The sequence below is a fragment of the Bubalus bubalis genome, chromosome 9 (assembly GCF_019923935.1).
Source record: "Bubalus bubalis isolate 160015118507 breed Murrah chromosome 9, NDDB_SH_1, whole genome shotgun sequence".
NCBI lineage: Eukaryota > Metazoa > Chordata > Mammalia > Artiodactyla > Bovidae > Bubalus > Bubalus bubalis.
This window is the reverse complement of record NC_059165.1, coordinates 89021342-89041892: the sequence shown is the minus strand read 5'-3', so window position 1 is coordinate 89041892 and position 20551 is coordinate 89021342. Positions and strand designations below refer to the sequence as shown.

Genomic DNA, 20551 nt, shown 5'->3' with positions numbered 1-20551 from the left:
AGACCCCTGCCTTTTAGAGCAGGGGTCCTCAGCATTTTTGGCACCAGGGACCAGTTTTGTGGAAGACAACTTTTCCATGGATGAGGGAGGGCAATGTTTTTGGGATGATTCAAGCACATTATATTTATTGTGCACTTTATTTCTATTATTATTACATTATGATATATAATGAAATAATTATACAACTAACCACAATGCAGAATCATAAGGCATTAGATTCTTCTAAGGAGCGCACAACCTAGATCCCTCACATGCACAGTTCTTGGTAGGGTTCGTGCTTCTATGAGAATCTAACAGGACACAGAGGTCAGGCGGTAACGTGAGCGATGGGGAGTGGCTGTAAATACAGATGAAGCTTCACTACTCGCCCTTCTGCTGTGTGGACCGGTATGGGTCCTTGGCTCAGGGGATGGGGACCCCCTGGGTTTAGAGCAAAAGCCTGCATCACACTTGCCCTCCCATTCATCCAGTTACCTATCTGTCTAGCACAGATATTTTTGTCATCTCTTTCTGGAGAGATGCCAGGTCCTTCTCTGGGGTGGGGGTGGTGGGTAGACATGTCTAGCCTGCTTTGAGGAGCCATTGGCCAGGGTTACCACTTAGGGACAGCGTGGGGGAAGGGTTTCATTTGGTGATGCCCCAAATGAAACCAGGCTGGGGTCAAAGTTGGCAGTCACCTGATCTTGAGCCCAAGAAGGGTCTCTAAGACTGGGACTAGGTGGGCGTCTGTTCACCCACCAGTTTTCCCCACTAGACAGAGCCCCTTTGATGTTCATGGTCCCTGAACCCTTAGCCAGGGCCTCAGCTGGTGCCCATCAAATGTTTGTGGAGTGAATGCACAAATGAATAGGATAGAGCCATTACCAGAAGGGAGATGTGGCTTTATTTACACAGCAGATTTGGGAGGAAGGGGGTGTGACATGGCTGCTCAAAGTGATTCTTGATTTATTGTGACCCAAAATGGGTGTACTTAGTGAAGCCTGTGGAGGCCACATTAGTGGGACATGTCCATTTATTCACTCCTGTATTTTTCTTTCCCACTCTCTGTCTAGGTTCTGGGTTCTAGGCTCTGTGCTGGACCTGGAGACACAGTGATAAACAGGCCAGAAGCAGGCCCCATCCCTAGGAAGGCAAAGTGGTGAAGGATGCAGACATGACAGTCAGATCATCCTGATTACCCAGGTGAGTCCAAAGTCCAACAGTAAGTACCCTTCTACGAGACAGAGGAGGAGTAGAAGCAGACACTTAGGAACGAGTGGGGCCCAGGACGCTGAGGCTCTGTTGGGGCCTCGGTCAGCCTTTTGGCTACAGTTTTATGGAACAAGGCTTTAAAGAGACACCCATCCCTTCATGTAGTCATGAAATATTTATTAACTCCCAGTTTTGTGTTATCTGCTGAAGATGTGATGATTGACAAAAACACACATTGTTTATGTAGTCCTGGAGACCCCAGGCCAGCGTGTGTGTGTGTGTGTGTGTGTGTGTGTGTGTGTGTGTGTAGTGGTGGGCAGGGCAGGGGGAACAGACATTAAACTAAACAATCATTCAACTATAGAAACTGCTGCAAGTGTTACAAAGCATGTAGGGCATGAAAGGCTGTTATAGGAGGTTTTGACCTGGTCAGGGAAGCGAGGAAATTCCTTCTGGGAGGATCTGAAGGATTTAATTGGGGAGGAGGGACATTTTGCTAGAGAGAAAGAAAAGAATGTGCAAAGGCCTGGGAGTGGAATGGGGAGGGGAAATGGCCAGTTAGAGGGCCTGGAGGGGAAGGTCAGTGCGGGTGGAGAAGTGAGCAGAGGCCAAACCATTCGCGGCCTTGTGGGTCACTTTGAGGACTTTTTTCCTGAGAACAATGCAGTTTACTAAGCTGAAAGTGATGGGTTCAGAGCTGCATTCTGAGGAGGTCACTGTATGGAAGAGAGATGGGAGGAAGTGATGGAGGGGGCGGTCAGCTGGGAAACTGCTGCAGTCATTCAAGGGCGAGAGGATGGAGACCTGGGCTGCAGGACTCATTTTGCCCCAGATAAAACCTAATTCGCAACTCTCACGTTTTGCTTTTTTTTTTTTTAATACACATCTCTTTGATATTTAGACGCCTGTGCCAAGTTATTAAAGGATGGCATCCCATGGTCGTATATTAAAAAAAGGAAAGAGGATGGAGAAAAATGAGTGGATTAGAAAGAGATTTAGGTGGTAGAATTGAACAGATGTGGGATATGGAAGGACACAGCCTGGGCTAGGGAAGAGGGAAGTGCTGAGGGTGATTCCCAGATTTCCAGTGAGTTAACTAGGGGTGGGGGTGGGGGTGGGTTCCCCAGTGAGGCAGGGAGTACCAGAGGCATGGAGCAAGAGAAGGGGAGAGAGCATGAACTCCACGTTGGGCATGCTTTGACTGAGGAACCTGTGGACACTCAGCAGAGATGTAGACTGTGCAGCCAGTCTGGAGTTCAGGAGTCAGGGGCAAGGGTAGAGAGACAAATGTGCTTCATCTGTGTGTAGGAAGAAGTTCTAGTAAGAGAATAGGGAAGTAGAGTGCCTAGGCCTGAACTCTAGGGAACCCCTAGATTAATAGGGAGGGAGGGGGATGAGGTGGGGGCAAAAATGGGCAGACTTGGCCAGAGAGGACGGTGTGGGACGAGAGTGTTTCCGGGAGGCAGTGACCAAAGGCTGCTGGGGTGTCAGGTGGTGCTGGGAGCTTTGTCCCACGAGGACCAGAGAGTGGGCTGTTGAATTTAGACTTGGAGGTTACGGAGAGTTTGTTTGGTCCTGCGAGGAGGACAGAAGGCCCACTGCAGGGTTCTGAGGTTTGGGAGAAAAGTGAGGACAGATTGCTCTTTCAGAGAATTTTGCTGTGGTCGAGAAGGAGAGAGATACTGCAGTAGCTGGTGACGTCTAATGTGGTTTTGTTTCCATAGTGCAAGTGAAAGTCGCTCAGTTGTGTCCAACTCTTTGCGACCCCAGGGACTATACAGTTCATGGAATTCTCTAGGCAAGAAGACTGGAGTGGGTAGCCTTTCCTTCTCCAGGGGATCTTCCCAACCCAAGTATCGAACCCTGGTCTCCCACATTGCAGGCAGATTCTTTACCAGCTGAGCCACAAGGGAAGCCCTTTACTGTTTCCACAGTTGCTGCTAAGTCTCTTCAGTCGTGTCCGACTCTGTGCGACCCCATAGATGGCAGCCCATCAGGTTCCTCTGGCCCTGGGATTCTCCAGGCAAGAACACAGGAGTGGGTTGCCATTTCCTTCTCCAATGCATGAAAGTGAAAAGTGAAAGTGAAGTCGCTCAGTGGTGCCCGACTCTTAGTGACCCCATGGACTGCAGCCTACCAGGTCCTCTGTCCATGGGATTTTCCAGGCAACAGTACTGGAATGGGGTGCCATTGCCTTCTCCGGTTTCCACAGTAGAGGTCTTAAATTTTTTTTTTTTAATATTTATTTATTTATTTGGCTACACTGGGTCTTAGTTGTAGCACACAGGATCTAGTTCCCTGACCAGAGATTGAACCTGGGCCCCCTGCTTTGGGAGCACGGAGTCTTAGCCACTGGACCACTAAGGAGGTCCTAAGGCCTGTCAATATTTATAGGTCAAGGGGTGGAGCCATTTGAGAGGAGGAGGTTGAACATTCAAGATAGAGAAGGGATGATCCATCCAGCAAGCTCCTGAGAAGGGGGAGAGGATGGGAGGATCTGGGCAAACAGAGGGAGGCTCCCCGTGGTATAACAGGGTATAGTAGAGGCAGGAAAGTCTCTCTGTTTGGTTTTAGTTGAACTCTGGGGAGATCAGCTGGTGGCTGAGGAAGGCCAGAACAGTGGTTCACTCCGTGTTTTATGTGTTGTGTGTATTTCTGTGTGTGCTCAGGCCTTCCCCAGGTCTGGGCTGCCAGCCTGGATGGTGTGCCACAGGGAATATCCCCACACTGGTCTGGGCGGAGGCTGGGCACCTCCCATTCCGGGCTAGCTCCCTGATGAGATTCTCAGACAGTGTTTCCCCTCATTCATGAGCAGAAAGGTTCACAGAACAGGCGTGGGAACCTGCTCTGTGGCCAGGGCCTCCGATAGCTCAGCCCGAGATTTGCAGCATCCCTGCCTTCACTCCCTCCCAGACTGGATTGGCTGAAAGTGGCGTCCACTATTTTTGGCCCGTATTGTATATAAGGGCTCGGGAAAAACAAAGGTTGACTCCAATGTGCCCCCCTGCCCACCCCCCGCTTTGACCAGTCTTCGATGGTCTCCCTTCTCATCAACCTATTCAGCCACACATTTCATCACCAGGAGTGCCGGATCCAGGAGCTGGGGACAGCCTGAATCCCTTTGGGAACCTGGTCCTGGGGGTGGATCCCAGATCTTTTTCAGGTCCTTTTCCACTGTCCCCTTCCCTGATAACCCCTGATAATCCAGCTCCAGGGCCGGGTGACCCCAGCCCCCGTCACCTGATGGTGATGATGATGGGGAGGCGAGGGTAGGAGCGGTATATCCAGCAGGACCACCGAGGAAACGGGCCTGAGCTGGGGCCAGGGGGAGTCGGCCAGCATCCAGGGATGCTCCCCCCACCGCACTAATCTCCGGTCGTGCGCGCCTCTCTAGCCGCCCAGGGGGCGGGGGAGGAGGGCGGGCAGAGTCCCACAAGGGAGCGCCGAGGGGAGGCGGGCGCCGCGTACGTGCGGCGAGCGGCCGGCCGCATGAAGGGCGCCGGCGGCCGGCCCCCGCCGCGTCCCGGGCCCGCTCCCGGCTCCCCGCTCCCGCGCGGCCGGGCGGCCCGGGCCTTCCCGGGGGTCGCCGGCGGTGGCGCCCCCTGGCTGAGGCTGTCGGGGCGCGGAACCGGGGGCCTGGGACGCGCGGGGGCTGCTGGTGGGAGCGGGGTTGGGGGTGGGCGGGAGGTAGGGAACCCGGGGGGAGAGGGAGGTAGGGACGTGGCGGCGGCTCAAGCGGGCGGAGCCGGGCAGCGGCGGGAGGCGGAGCCGCCCAGGAGGAGGTGCCGAGCGGGCCCGGCGCCGCCGCGGGAGGTTCTGGAAACGCCGGGAGCGGCGCGTGTCCCGGTGAGCGTCCCGCCTGCCTGGCAGCCTGGTCCTCCGCGGGGCTCGGGTACCGGCCGGGGTCACTGGGCCGAACCTTCTGCCCGCGCGGGGCCGGCAGCTGGGGTCCGGGGGTCGCGCCGTCCGGGCCGCAGCCCCGCGCCCTCCGCCCTGTTTCTGCACCCGCATGGGTTCCTGTCCCGCCGCCGAGTCCCCTCCCCGAGATAAGGGCGGTGAGGTCAGCGGCGCCTTTCCTGCCGGTCCCTTCGGGGCGGTCGGACCGGGTGGGGAGAGTGGCCGCCCCGAGGGTCAGGCTCCCGGGAAGGGGCGGCCCGGCCCCAGGGCACCCGGAGCTTGGAGGAGGCAGGGGCTCCGGGCAGGCCTCTAGGGGCCGCTTGGTGTTAGGTCCACCTTCCTCCATCCAGATACTTGGGAGTCTGTAGCCTTGGCCCTGTTTGGTTCCCATTAAGACAGGCTATTGGATGATAAAGTTTTTTTTTTTTTTTCTTCTCTCCAGTTTTGCCTCAGCAGCCCCGGAGACTTGTAACTAGTTAACTAATTCAAGAAACGAACCCTTCGGTGTTAATCAGAAACTGCAAGGAGTTGCTGGCCTAGTGGGGCACGCGGACTGGAGACCAGGAAAGGCCAGGCCCCGGTCAGTGTGGTGAGTGCTGTGCTCAGAGGGAGCACTGGACTGTGGGTACTTGGTAGAGGACAGGATGCTTCAGGCCAGAGGACTTCCTGGAGGAGGTGACCCATGATCTGGAGTGGTCAGATGAAGGTTGAGTAAAGGGTAACCCAGACAGAGGAATAGCCTGTGTGAATGGAAGCTGACCTGGGCACTCTATAGGAAGCAAGGAAATGGGGGGAGGGACGCTTTAGTCGATAGCTGCCTACAGACCCTGTCCAGAGAGCTTAAATGAGAAGACAGTGCCTGGTATTGTGTCCTGTATGTGGAGGGTGCTCAGTGAACCCTTGCAGCATGAATGTGGATGCGGAGTTTCCTTTTCCAGGGCAGAGGCCCCTGGTCTCTGTTTTCTAATTGACACCTTTCAGATGGAGAAGAATATCAAAGTCCCTCCCAAGGCTGAGGCTGGTGTCTTCTGCTGTAGAGTGATAACTGAGGCTTGTGCTGCCTGATGTAAACCATCTGAAGCTCAACAACCTCAGCCCTTTTGGAGGAGATCCTGGCCCTGAGATCAAGAGTTGGGGAACATTGCTTTTGCAGCTTAGGGCATTCTCAGATGTTCCTGATTCTGCAGAGATCCACTGTCCCCCTAAGAATTTAGAGAACAGTTTTGAAAGCTGCTGCCCATGTCATATCTGGGATAGCAGATTCCATGATTTAATTCTCTGTTAAGTGAACCGTGGTTTCCTTTGGCTTGTGCTCAGAGAGTCTCTGAAGCTTCCAGGGTGCAGTTTCTCACTTTGTTCTGGGCTTCCAGGTCCAGCCTCTCTGTTCACTTCTCCCTACTCATAGGATATTTGGGCTTTGTATCATTTTATTCTTGAGCCTCATTTGTAGACGGCCAACTCTGTCCACTGTGTGGCCCAGCCAAGGAAGCCACGTAGCAAAGATGGGGTGAGTTGGCTGGGGGCCTCATCCCAGAGATGCTGTCATACTGGGCCACCCTAGTTCTCTGAGAGATCTGCAGGCAGACATGGTGGCAACTGAGCATTGTCTGTGGCTTGTGATAGGCCCTTCTATCCTGGCTAGTGCTCTGAAATGGTGTACCCCGGAGAGTGCCTACTTTGTCACTGCTTTAGTCTGGCCGATCTCTGTTCATTCCTGGAGTATCTCCTGTGTACTGGGCTTTTGCTTAAAGTGTGCCTGGGGCTGGAATGAGGGAGGAGGGAGAGGAGACGATGATGGTGGTATAATTCTTGCCCATGGGTAACTCATAATCTCTCTGAAATTGCTGCTTCATGCTGGCAGCTGGTCACATGCCAGGGAGGAGCTCAGAGTGTGAGCATTCATGAGGAGCGACTGCATGGGTACAGCCCTGAGGAATGAGTAGGGTAGCAAATCTGGGGTCTGCTCATTTCCTGAGAGAATCTCCCTTTTTGACTCTGCCCTCCCACATCCTTGGGAGGGCCTGAGACTGGATGTTAAGACCTTGGCCAGTGTGTGGCCACGCTGGCCATGGTGTGCGTTGGGCTGTTGGGTGTGTCCCTGGCTCCTGGGATCTGTCTAAAGTTTAATTTTATGCAGATGGAGGTTGGCAGGAAATGCTGTGATGCAGGCACGTGCAAGCCCAGACAGGGTGCTGGAGTGAGAATTAAACTTCAAAAAATCTAGCAATTTTTTTGGACTTTTGAAGTGCACCAGGGTGGACATGAGTCTGTTCTTGAGCAGAGAGGGCTGGTGGCCCCTGTGGTCGCTGGGTTTGAGCTGCGGATGTGGAATGAGGGATATCGTTTTTATTCTCAGAAGGAGCAGAGGGGGCTGAAAAGTCTGGATTAGACTTCTTGGAGATCTAGGAGAAACTATGTGAGTGGTGTCATTGCAGGGCAGAGGGTTATAAATGTTTGGGTAGTGAATTCTTCACTTTCACTTTTCACTTTCATGCATTGGAGAAGGAAATGGCAACCCACTCCAGTATTCTTGCCTGGAGAATCCCAGGGATGGGGGAGCCTGGTGGGCTGCCGTCTATGAGGTCGCACAGAGTCGGACACGACTGAAGCGACTTAGCAGCAGCAGCAGCAGTGAATTCTCCAGCTCACTGGATGTGACTCTGATCACAGACCAACATCTGCTCTGGACGTTTCAGGAAGTGTTTGCTAGAATATACCCTGCTCTGTACCTGGCACTCTTGAGGGCCCAGGGTGTGGCCAAGATCCTGAGACCTGGTATTTGTAGGAACTCAGAGTGTGCAGGCCAGAGACATAGAAATAGGTGAGATTCCAGAGTATAGATCCGGTCACCTGTTTTTTCCCAGAGAACTTTCCTTCCTTGGTGAGAGAGCCAGCGATTGGCCAGTTTTCAAAGTTAACTTCCCGATGGTTGGTGTGCTGCTTTAGGCCTGACTCCACCCTCTCCTGAATCTCTTTTGACACTCTCGGGACGTGCAGGTTCTCCGATTTCTGTTTCGTTCTCATCTTCACTGTCTCATAGACTGGACCTGCTTTCCCTCCAGGGGTCAGCTGCTTCAGGTCTGTTGCCATCCCTCTAGTATCCTTGGTGCTGATGACTGGTGGAAGTTGTGCCTGGTGCTAGGCTGCCTGCTGACATGTCATCACATTCAGTCTTCAGAACAGCCCTATGAGATGTTATCACTGTTAAATAGATGGGAAAACTGAGGCTCCAAGACTGTAACTTGGAACTGTAACTCCTTCGACTGTAACTTGTCTAAGGTTCTGAAACCCGGAAGTGATTGTGGAGCTGAGCTTTAACTCTGGCACTATCTGGCTCCAGGGTTGGTGTGCCTGCCTGCTCGACTGTGTTGTCTTGTCCTGAGCTGGGCCTCTTGGTCACCTGTGAGTGCTGTGATGTCTGGGCAGGAGTGACTGCTCACTTGAACTGGAGGCACCATGCTTTTTGTCTTTCTGAGCCCATGTTGCTGTCTGCCTTCTGCTGGGATCCAGCCATGGGTATCATAAGGCTGCTTTGTGAATCACAATAAAGTCTTTGACTTGGGCAAGCCTGTTCTGCTAGGCCAAAGTGTGGCTCCTCCTTTTGGGAAGTCCTTAGGATGCTATATGGTAACAGATGTTACTGAGTAGGATTGAAGGCAGCAATAAGTAGTGGAATATATGTTTTGGCTTTGAGTCTGAGCTCTGCCATTGATTTGCTGTAGCATGTGAGTTGAGCAGCTTCAGTTATGTATTTTACATATCTCTATCTGAAATGGGGATGAAAATCTGTCTAGTTTACAAGGTGTTGGTGAGGATTAGATGGTAGAAGTGAAAGATTTTTGGAAACATGAATAGTGGTTAGCTTAGCCTAGTTTCCAGAAAACAGATCTTAAGTGCTTGATGCTTTGTTAGAAAGTACAGTTGCAGAGTAGCAAGTGTAAAGGAAAAGAAAAGTGCAGCTGAGAAGGAAGGGGAGCATATCCAAGGTGGTGGTGTAGCAAGCTGGCCAGTCTGCACAGAGGTGCTCTAGTTGTTCAGCTGTGTAGGGCATCTCTGGGTGAGCTATGCTGCTTCTCAGTGGAGGCCTGGAGAGGGGCTTTATCTGCTGATGTCCTCTTGTTTCTGTTTTTCATTGGTCACAGTTGCCCAAGGAGGAATTATTTCCGCCCACCCCCTGCAACCCTGCTCAGTCCTCATTTGCACTCCCAGGCCCTCTAGCAGTCCCCAGAGAGGCCAGCAAGGCACTTCACTGGAGTTTAGAAGTTGCAGGAAGTGTCTGAGATTTGGAGCCTGCACAGTGTCCTTCACTGGGTCTGAGGTAGAGCAAGTGGCCCAGGAGGCAGGTGAGGCCAAGAGAGTACAAGGTGGTCCTGTAGATGCATCCAGTATAGCAGTGTGGAGGTCTTCTTCTTTCCCGTAGTTCCTTATAAGTTAGTCTTGCCTAGACTGCCGAGTCTTTGCCAAGACTCTGATCGAAAACCCAGCTGGCTTTTGCATGTTGATTTGTACAGCCTTGTCTGCTTCTTTGTCTAGTTACTGAAGCAGGAGCCTTGTGGTTTTGAGGGTACCCACGTGGGTAGTACAAGTCAGCATGTCCAGGTGCTGGATAGAGAAACAACGGTCATCCCTCCCTATCTGCAGACGTGACACCCATCGATGCTGACTGTACAATGCCTAGTGTATAAGGGACTTGAACATCCGTGGATGCTGGTGTCTGTGGGGTCTCCCGGAACCAATCCCTTGTGGATCCTCAGGGACAGCTGCATAAGGAGAGATATGTGGGAACATCTAGGCTTATTTAGGTTCTCAGTGAAGGAGACTGTTTTTCATGTGATGTGGTTGTTGAAGTTATGAAATCTGGAGTCATGAGATGGGGCTGGAGAGGGCAGTAGGGCCAGGTCATGCAGAGTCAAAAAGTGCTAAGGAATTTGGACTTTATTCTGAGAATAGTGGAGAGCCTTTGGAGGGTTCTTAGGGAGAGAGAGACCAAACGAGGGGATACATTAAGCTGTGCTGGCTACTTTGTAGAGCAGAGGTGGAAGGGAGGCCATAAAGATGGGAGACCACTGCAGGCAGGGGCCAGTATGGCTGTAAGAAGGACTTAGGGGTGACTCAGATCAGGGTGATAGTTGAGGCATGACATCAGGTGAGGAGAGTTGGGCACCTCTCATCCCTCCCCTGGGGTGCCAGGGAGAGCAGCTTATGGGCCTCAGTGGCCGTCCATGTGCATAAGTGGTAGGGCCTCTGGAGCCTCTGTCAACTCTTGCTCGGTTGAGCACGCAGGTCCTCTTGGCTGTGCCGTGCAGAGTTGGCCTCACTACCAGGAGGCGAGGCCACTGGAGGGAGCCCTGTTCAGGCAGATCTTGCCCCTTCGCAGAAGGCAGGCATCCTCTTGTTTGGAGCCAAACGAGACCTGTTTGTTCTTGGCAAACCCATGTTCTGTCTCTAGGCTGTTAAATACATTGTTAAAACTCAAGCTGTTGCATTTGGGTTGCAGCTGGGAGTTTGGCATAGGTTCCTGCCTGATGAGGTAAGGGGAGAAGCTAAGGACGCTGCTGGTTTGCAGTTGGAAACATCTTTTCATGGCTGTTTGGCCCCGTTGTGAACATCCTCTCCAAAGAGCCGGCTTGCTGGGGCCTGTGATTGTATGTCTTGGAACCGCCCTGTGCTTAGAAATAGCGCCGGTTGCCTGGTGGGCGAATTATTGTCACTGGGGTGTTGGCAAGCTTTGAAGGACCTCCCTGTGGGGGTCCCAACTCAGGCTGCTCGGTCTCTTTGGATTCCATTGGAGAGGGCTTGCTTTATTTTCTTCTCATTTTAGATATTATATAAAGTATATTTCAAATTTCCAATAGAACTTCTTGTGGAAAGATTAGGAAATACAATTAAACATTAAGAGAAAAATAGAATTATTTAACCAAGATAACAACTAGATTTATGACTCTCTGCTTACATATATATGCAGGTATGTAAATTTCCATATATAAAATTTATTCCTTATAAAAATGAAAGCATAGCGTATATATTGTTTGGGAGCCTATTTTTCTCACTTAACAAGATGCGTTGCTCTCTCTTGGTGTTAAAAAGCATACAGTATCCATTCCTACACAAACCATAACCATCCATTGTATGGAAGAAATGTAACATCTTCTGATGTTACAGTTTCCTGGCACGAACAAATCTGTAGTGAGGTTTTCCTTTTCGTTGGGTGCCAGATACAGACCAGAATTTGCTCAAAACTCAGGATGCAGCTTACATAAAACTCAGTATGGGTTTTCTGTTCAGGCTTGGTGCTACTTTATTTTCATGAAAGGGGGCTCAGTGTTGCCCATTTCTAGGCCTATTCAGCGTGGATTTCTGAGGGTTGGTTCCTGGAGAGCTTCTGGCAGCACTGGCAGGCATACAGGCCCCACTTACTCTGTCGTCAGCAAGCTCTGCTATAGGTATGTGATGGGAGGGGGGATATGCAGCTGGTTGGTTTTTCCCACACTGGGACCTGCAGTCCTTCTTGGAGGCTGCCGCCTCCCAACCTGACCCTGATTAGATGACCTTTTGTACACCTAATAAAAATTAGTGTTCAGGAGAAATGGGATGGGGTGGCAGTTTAGGTTGAGTGGTCTGGGGGCTGCGTGGGAGTGCCTAGCTGTCTGGGCCAGCAGGGTCGTCAGCCCCCTTCTCCATCAGAAGAGGACTTTGTAAGCCCTTGGTCACCCAGAAACCCATCTGTGATTCTTTGGGCTCTGCCTCCAGATTGGGATTCATGGATAGTCTCAGTCTAAGCCAGATAGCACATTCCAGAGAAATGACAGCTGGTATTCATGTAATGAAGGAACCTGGCTGTTTTTTCCTGAGTGCTATAAAGCATGAACCATGGCCAATATCACCAATTTGAAAGAAAAAGTGAGGTTTCTCCCTTCCCTAAGTTTGTTATCTGATCTCTGAGGAGGCATGCCACTGCAACTGGTGATGGAACAGAGGACAAATGGTGACCCTTGCCCCCCAACTTCCAGCCGTGTGTAGTCTGGCCTCCTGCCTGGGCACTATTCTCCCATCACCCCAGCCTGACAGGCAGTTGGCTGAATTGTCTTCAGACGCAGCCTCCTGGCTCTGGGTTTTTACTGTTCCTTCCCTACATGTGTACAGAAGGTGCTCTCTTAAGCTGATGAAGCCTCTTGAAGTACAAGGAGCAGACCCCATTCCCTGAGAAAGGGTCTTATGTAAGCAAGAAGAAAGGCCTTCTAGAATCCTGGGGGTGGATGCAGGGTGCTGAGGTCTGGGAGCAGATCTGTGACTAGAAAAAGGAGGATCTGGGCTCTCCCTTGGGGCTGGCCTGGGCCCTGTCACCTCTTCTCAGGGACTTGCTTTCCTCTACTGCCCTAACTTTATAGTGGACCTCTTAGTTCATCCTCCCTACCCTGCAGCAGGTTCTGGGCTGAATAGTCTTGTCCTGTGTATCTCTGGGCCCCTAACACCTAGGGCACCGATGGGCACGATGTCAGCTCTGCATATATTTGGCAGGGGGTAAAGGGGGGCACTTGCTTATTCTCTCCCCTTCCTCATGTGAAAGTTGCTCAGTTGTGTCCGGCTCTTTGCGTCCCCATGGACTATAAAGTCCATGGAATTCTCCTGGCCAGAATACTGGAAGGGATAGCCTTTCCCTTCTCAAGGGGACCTTCCCAACCCAGGGATAGAACCCAGGTCTCCTGCATTGCAGGCGGATTCTTTACAAGCTGAGCCACCAGAGAAGCCCGCATCTTCCTCACACAGGAACCCGTCTCAGGTTGAGGGTTGTGGTTGGGTTTCTCTGAGCCTAACCGGGAGCCACAGTGGATTGGAATTTCTCCTGGAAGGGTGAAGTGAGGAATGATGGGTGTGACTGTGTGTCCAATCAGCCATCGCAGGCAAAAAACTAATGAGCTGGCATTAGTCAGCTCAGCCTTAGAATTCTGTCAGATAAGGCTTGAAGTTTGGAGGGAAGGCCTTTGTATGTTCTTTATTTTCCTTGTTTTCTCTCAGTAAATTTCCAGTGGGGCTTGGCTGAAGTAGAGCAGGAAGAGGAGGGACTGGCAGAACTGGCGTTCAGGTGGATGTTCCTCCTGCGTGCTCCGGGCCGCGTGGCCAAGCTGGGAGATGATGTCTGAAGTTTACTTTGTGTACTTGGGTCCACTGCCAGTGGGCTCGCCCCATGGTGTGCCTTCTGCCTTCGGAGCTGCGTCTGGCTATTTCTAGGCTGATGGGAAGACAGCCTCTTACTTATGTCAGCAGCCCAGCCCAGTCTAAGGTTTTGGCCCTGTGTGGCTGATTCATTTTTGTATCCCAAGCGCCTAGCTCAGTGCCTGGCATAGTAAATATTTGCGAATGGTGATTCTCTGTGAGGACAGTGTCTGCCGAGCAGCCTCGCTACAGGAAGAGCAGTGTCTGCCCAGCCTGCTCTCACGATGGCCAGGTGCAGACCAGCAGGGAGCAGTTTGATTTCTTTTCTGGCTGACCATCTGCTGCATACCTTGTTTTGGGTGTGGACCCCCCGGGGCATATTGTGCCCTGTTCTTTTTCTGCCCGTGGGTGGTGTGTTACATCGGGATCCTCAGCACCAGGCACTGTCCTGGCACTTGTGTTGGAAGGAAAGACAAACAGAAGAGGTCTGGGTCAGAATCTTTAACTGACAGACCCTTAGAACCAGGCGTGACTGTCCCTCCTCCCCATTTAGCCTTCGCATGTTGACAGTGGTTATCGTCAGTTGAGAGGGCAGAGTCTCTCCCATGGGCACTCAGCCTCCCAGAGCGGGGGACAGAATTAAGTGCACATCCCTGGTTCTTCACCCTGGTGTCTTTCCACTGGTGATCCTGAATATCTTCCTTAACTTCTGTGTGCTGGGTCAGAGTTTGGCATGTTTGAATGTCTATGTATATGTGCACATGTGATGTGTCCTCTACTAAGTTGCTTTTTTGCCATTGTTGATCTAATGACTGTCACTGAATGCCTTGCAGACACTGCCCTCTGTGACCATGAAACCCTGGGAGTCCACGTGGCTGGTGGCCTGGTTTGGTGTCCTGGGTTGCGTGCAGGCTGAATTCTTCACTTCTATTGGTATGTGCCAACAGGACTGTGGTCTGCCTGGGCAATCCTTGGCTCAAGTGTCAGGGGATGGCACTGCCTGAGGCCTGTTCTCCTTCAGGGTGGGGTGGCCTCATCCACTGGTTTTGACCAGATCTGGGGAGAGTCAGGCTTGCAGAGCTGCTGTTTCCGCCTCTGACCCCTGATGACCTGGATGTCCTTCCTGGTAGGTGGCCGTCTCAGCGGGGCCTCCACCCTGGAAAGTGCAGGCTGCTCCTGGGCTGCCTGGCGTTTCTGTCCAACTTTCTCCTGGACTAGAGAATGGTTCTGAGCAGAGAAGCCCCCAGGACATCCTTGTCCCAGGAGCATGACCCAGCTGGGTGACAGTGGGAGAGTGAGATGCGGGGTTTCTTCCTTAAGGTGTCCTCCGTGCACTTACCATCCGCCTGGAGCCTCTGCCTCTCTCTTCCTAAAGCTGGGGACCAGGACCACATGAGTGCCTTGGCCTCCTTTAACCCTAGGTCCCCATGACCCCAAGAGAGCTGACATGCTCCTGGCTCAGCTCGCCTCTGTGCTGATGTGTTTTGCCTCAAGGTTGGGAGCTGGATGTCCCTCATCCACTTCTTACTGGCCCTTTTCTCTCTCCCTCGCAGGACACATGACAGACCTGATTTATGCAGAGAAGGACCTGGTGCAGTCCCTGAAGGAGTACATCCTGGTGGAGGAAGCCAAACTCTCCAAGATTAAGAGGTGTCTGATGTCCTAAGTCCCCACAGCCACCCCGAGCCAGGGTGGCGGGGTGGCAGGAGCCCCGCTCCCCTCCCCAGAAATCCAGCCAGGGTGCCCATAAGGGGAAGCCCTTGAGGGGGCAGTATGGGCCTGGCCTGGAGTTTACTTCATGCAAGTCCCCTAGAGTAGCTAAATATGTGGGCTGAGGATCACTGCTTTTTCCTTTCTAGATAGAGATCCCCTGAATCTCACCAGGGAAATTACCATAGGTCAAGATCCATGTGAATGGGTGTCTTAGTCTACCTTTTTCTGTGGTTCCACAGCTGGGCTGACAAAATGGAAGCCCTGACCAGCAAGTCGGCTGCTGACCCTGAGGGCTACCTGGCCCACCCTGTGAATGCCTATAAACTGGTGAAGCGGCTAAACACAGACTGGCCCGCGCTGGAGGACCTTGTCCTGCAGAACTCGGCCGCAGGTGAGGAACTGTGAGCAGGTGGTTGCATGAGCTGGTGTGTCCCTGGGCTTGGCCTGCGGCATGTGGGTCTGCGCCTGTCCTGGTTCGGAATGTTGGTGAGCACGTGCAGTGTGTGAACAGCAGCTGCCAGTCCCGTGGCTCTTAACTCTGTGGGGACCTGGCAATTGGCTGTCCTTGCTTTCAGTTGTGATATTAATAATAATCAGTTCTTGGAAATTCCCTGGTGGTCCAGTGGTTAGGATTCTGTGCTTCTGCTGCAGGGGGGCATGGGTTTGATATCTGGTCATGGAGCTAAGATCCTGCATGTCACACAGCATGGCAAAAAAAAAAAATCAGTTCTTGCCTTTTTCTAGTGTTTTTGGTGTCCCTTTTGGGGTGGGAGTTAGTGACTTTTTAAAAATTATGCTTTAGTAATACATTTTTCTAGATAAGTTGGAAAACAAAAACAATCATATAAGAAAATTACAGTTTTTAATCCAATTGCCTGATTATAATCACTATTAAAATTCTAGTCTTTTTTCCACATGTATAAGATGGAACGGTACCAGGGAATGTTTGAGGGACCAAACGAATTAATAAAGGTTAAGTGGGCTAAGTGGTGGGGCTGTGGGCCTCCTCTAAATTCATTCCCATTCATATCTTTTAGAAAGAAGACATATCCATTGGCAGATTTGTGACATAGCTTACACTGTTTTCCTGAATTTTTCAGCTGCTGTGTATGTTTTTTAAATGTTCTTCTGCCACATGATTTTAATGTCTGGCTCAGTAATACGTCAACCCACTCCAGTACTCTTGCCTGGAAAATCCCATGGACGGAGGAGCCTGGTAGGCTGCAGTCCATGGGGTCGCTAAGAGTCGGACACGACTGAGCGACTTCACTTTCACTTTTCACTTTCATGCATTGGAGAAGGAAATGGCAACCCACTCCAGTGTTCTTGCCTGGAGAATCCCAGGGGCGGGGGAGCCTGGTGGGCTGCTGTCTATGGGTCGCACAGAGTCGGACACGACTGAGCGACTTAGCAGCAGCAGCAGCAGTAATATGTCACACTGATGTAGTGTAAAAATGGTCGTCAGTGGACATGGAATTGTTCCCAAGTTATCAGCAATGTTACCCCTATCTTTGTGCCCACCTCTGATTATTTTCTTATGATCAATTCCCATAAGTGGGATTTGCAGGTCAGAGTATGAACTTTTCTTTTAAAACTTCAACTCTGCTTAGTGCTTTTACTGTGATAGTACTTTCTGTGTTCTAATACTTTCCTCTCAGCAGCAGATGGTGGGGCAGGCCTGGAGGTGGGCCTTCCAGCCTTGGGCCCAGCCCCCCTGGACTCACTGCCTCTCCTCCCTGAGTTGGAAGTGCTGATTAACTTCAGATTCGTTGTCTCTCAAGCCGAGGCATTTTAGCCCATGTGGCCAGACTGGGCTGGGCTTGGCTTGGCTGGGAGCAGAGTGGCCTCTAGGGAGGGATTGGTGGACTCAGCCAGGCTGGAGCTGTGCCCGGTGAGCTCACTGCCTCCAGAAGCCGTGGCTGTCTTTCCCAGACCCTGCCTCCCAGCCTGGGCCTGTAGCTCAGAACTGGCCATTCTGCCTGCACCGCAGGAGAATGAGCCCGCCCAGATGATCTCCTGCTCTCCAGTCTTGTTCTCTATACCCAGCCCCCACCATCAACATCTGGTTCCTTTGGAAAACCTTATAATTATCCAGAGGGAGATAGGACAGCCCCACAGAGCAGTAGGTTGTTTTTACCTCTTTCTTTCAGAGTTCTTGCCCCTGAAATGTGGAGTGGGAAGGCAGGGAGATAACACTAACAATGTGGCTTTTTCTGGAAAGCATTTTTTTCCTCTCTGGATTGTAAGCCCTTAGTGTCCCTGACCATGCAGCCGTGAAGGAGACAGGGTTGCAGTATCTTGGCTCCTGGGTCCTCAGGCATGGCTAGAAGTGGATGTTTGTGCCTGAGGTTGTGGGTGCTGTGGGAAGAAGAGGCTGGAAAAGAAATGGCCTTGGAGTTCCCCTTCCAATTCTCAGCTCCAGAGCACAGTTGAAGCCCCTAAATCAGCATGGGAGAGCCTGGCCCCCGCTTGGAGTCCTGAGATTGCAGGAGATGTATATCTTGCTTTACAGCCGGATCTTGGAGTCACAGAATAGCTTCCTTGGTTGCCTCTGTGGTTAGGGCTCTCCCAGATTCCGGGCTGTGGTCTTGAGCACCACAGTCAGGGAGCTCATGCCCTGAGCTCAATGTGAGTTGGAGTGGCAGGAGTTACCCTAGTAAGCAGAGCCGGTCGGTGTGGTATGGCAGGGGAATCACGCACAGCAGGGCATGTGCGGCCCATCTCAGTACTTGGTCTGCTCAGATGATCCTCTAATCCCTAATCTTGGTGAGGGGAGAGTGCCATGCACCTCCAGGACTGTCGTCATTACCTTTCTGGATGATTAGGACCAGTGGTCAGTAATGAGTGGCCAGCTGGGCTCTCTTCTGTCCCTTGGGCTCCTCCATCTGAGATGTGGGCCAGGAATCTGTGATTACCTGGCCAGCCTAATAATCCTAGATCGAGGTTTACTGTGTGATTTGTTTTCTGCTGAGTGGTCAGCAAGTCCTCTGTTAGTCCTTTCCTGTGTCCCAGTCAGTTACCCTCTCTGTCCCTTCTGTCTCCATCGGGTCTGTCCGAGTGCTTTGGATCCAAGACTCTCAGACTCCCACATGTTAATTGGTCTGAGGGAGCCGTTCTGTTCAGTTCAGATGAGCAGCACAGGCAGTTGGTACAGTGAGGAGTAATAAAGGAGAGGTCTCCCTGAACTGGAGCCACTAGGAAGGGCTTCCTGGAGAAAGGGGAAATGGCCCTCATGAGGAGGGGCAGGGAAGTGCAGTAGCCAGGGACCCTCCTCTGGGTGCCTGTCTAGTTCCAGGTGAAATTCTGTCCGTGGATGGAGGTAACCGTTTGTCCTCACTCTCTCCTTTGGAAGATTTTATTGCAAACCTGTCAGTGCAGCGACAGTTCTTCCCCACCGATGAAGATGAAACAGGAGCCGCCAAGGCCTTGATGAGACTTCAGGACACATACAAACTGGACCCAGATACGATTTCCAAAGGGGAACTTCCAGGTAACTCACCACTCCAGACAAAGGCTGTCCAGCGCGTGTGTCTACTATGGTGTCTGGACAGGGCTGGAGCCACTGCTGACTCGTCTCTACCCTCGGGGCACCGTCACCTCTGGCAATGGTTCTCTCTTTGTTTCCAGTTGGTGCCAGTCCCCTAGTCTATGACAGCTGCCTCCCCTCAGCCCCTCTCCCCCCACCTCCCTCTAGCCCAGGCCTCCCCTCTCTCAGCTCAGGGAAGGCCAAGGCTGCTGGTCAGGACCTCCTTGGCCTGTGTCTCCAGAGTACCACTCAGGTCTGTATCCAGACCCACTTCAGTTCCCACCTTCCAGGGTCCTCTTGCCCAGGACCGATCTTGGAACTTGTTGTCCCATAGCCTGTGTACCCTCAGTTACAGTCTCTGCCCCTTTTTTTCTGTGTCCACCTCTCTGGACTCTTCCCCCTGAGCTCATCTTGGAAACCTCTGTTCTTGCTCATCTTACATACCCCTGCTTCAGGATCCCAGGCCTGTTTGAGTCTCTGCTGCTGATCGAACTCTTCTCCCTCCTGGTTAGGCAGCTGGATAGTCATCTACACTCTTTTCCTGTTTCCTTGGTTCCTGTGTCCTCCTGAACACACAAAGTCTGGCCTCCTCCTGCCCCTGCAAGATCACCAGGGGCCACTTGGATGGTAAAGCCAGCAGACGGGTTTCAGGCCGAATGTTCTTTAGCTCTTCACTAGTGTTCAGCATATTAATTGCCTGATTCTTCCTGATATTCTCCCCTCCTTTGAATTCTGGGACACTGATCTCAGCTGTTTCTCTTTTGGCACCTCTCTCTCTCATTTGTTTTACAGGCCCTGTTTCAATTCAACTGGCTGCCTCAGTATGTTTATAAGAAGACGTGTAGGGGTTTGGTGGCTATTAAAGGGCAATAAACCCAGGGATTCAGTTAGACTCTGGTAGATCTTGGAGGCTCCCTCACCCGTGGGGACCCTGTAGGAGGCACAGCAGAGGGAATCACGGTGTGTAGGGGAGGGGGAGGAACTGTGTTGTTGGCTAGTCAGAACCTGGAGCCTTGGCACCGGGAAGCCCAGGGAGCCAACAGGAAGATTGGGGATGTCTCCTTAATCCTCACTCAATAAGATTTTGGATCAAGGCCAGGAGGCCAGAGAGAGAAGGTGGCTTGGGGCACCTGTAGGGTCCATGTACCCTATAGCTATGAGAATGGTTGGTGGGAAGAGGGAGCCACAGCCAGGCATTGACCCTTCACATTTGGTAACAGCCCCATGTGTATCCTGGAGGGGCAGTGAGGGGTGGATGGGAGTTGTTCCTCAGGGTGCTGTTCCTACCTGGTGTCTCCCTAAGCACCTTCTCCAGGGAAGCCTGTTCACAGTGCTTTACTTTTAGGGCTAAATCCAAATTCCTCTTAACATGTGGTCTTTGCAGTCCTGCGTGGTACCGTCTCCCTGGCCTCCTTGCCCATTGTACTAAGCTTCATCACTGCTTGGCTTGTTTGTTCATCCCACAAACTCTGCAGGTTTACCTTTATGGCCCTTCAGCATTCAGCTCAACTGGTATTCTCGCGAGAGCACTCTCCAGAGAGCAGACTTTCACACTGGTTTCTGGGAAAGATACTGAGTGTTTGGGAGTCATTCTTGACATTCTTGGTATCTGTGAGACATATGGTAATAGTTATTGCTTATTACACTCAAAGGAATCATAGGAGACATTTTCATGTGACATCGTCTTTTTGAATTCTTGGCACAAGTCCTCTAAAATTGATGGCATTATCTCTTTTTAGAGGTAACAGACTAAGAATCAGAGAGGCTAAGTAACTTGCCTGTAGTCACACAGCTGTTGGGTGCTGTAGGTAGGCCCACACAGGCCCTGCTCTGTCCAGCCCACTCACCTGTAATGCTGCCTCCATCAGTGTTGAGTTCCTGCACCCACAGAGCCAGCGATCTGTGGAGGTTCATGGAGAGTGAGCAAGGGCTCAAGGATGCCTCCCTTCTCCCATCTATGGTCTTCCCACTAATTCTTTCTGGTGTTTATTTCCCCCGTTTTCCTATCCTGTCCTACATTGTCTGTTCTTGAGCCATCCTGGTGAGCAGCCCCTGAAGCCAACCCATGGC

General features: G+C 51.9%; 1 protein-coding gene across 6 annotated transcripts in view; it reads left to right on the top strand.

Moving 5' to 3' along the window:
* The first annotated feature begins 1073 nt into the window (after positions 1–1073).
* The window catches only part of P4HA2 (prolyl 4-hydroxylase subunit alpha 2), a 37910-nt gene continuing 18432 nt past the window's right edge, over positions 1074–20551 (top strand). For 2 of the 6 annotated variants that reach the window (XM_006054012.4, XM_006054016.4), the window contains exons 1-6: positions 4881–5037; positions 5531–5677; positions 14076–14175; positions 14796–14892; positions 15195–15346; positions 18308–18445. In XM_006054012.4, coding sequence (XP_006054074.1) covers positions 14094–14175; positions 14796–14892; positions 15195–15346; positions 18308–18445 — 469 coding nt within the window. In that variant the 5' untranslated portion in view covers positions 4881–5037; positions 5531–5677; positions 14076–14093. The other 4 variants (XM_025293073.3, XM_006054015.4, XM_006054014.4 and 1 more) reach the window with 4 other exon arrangements.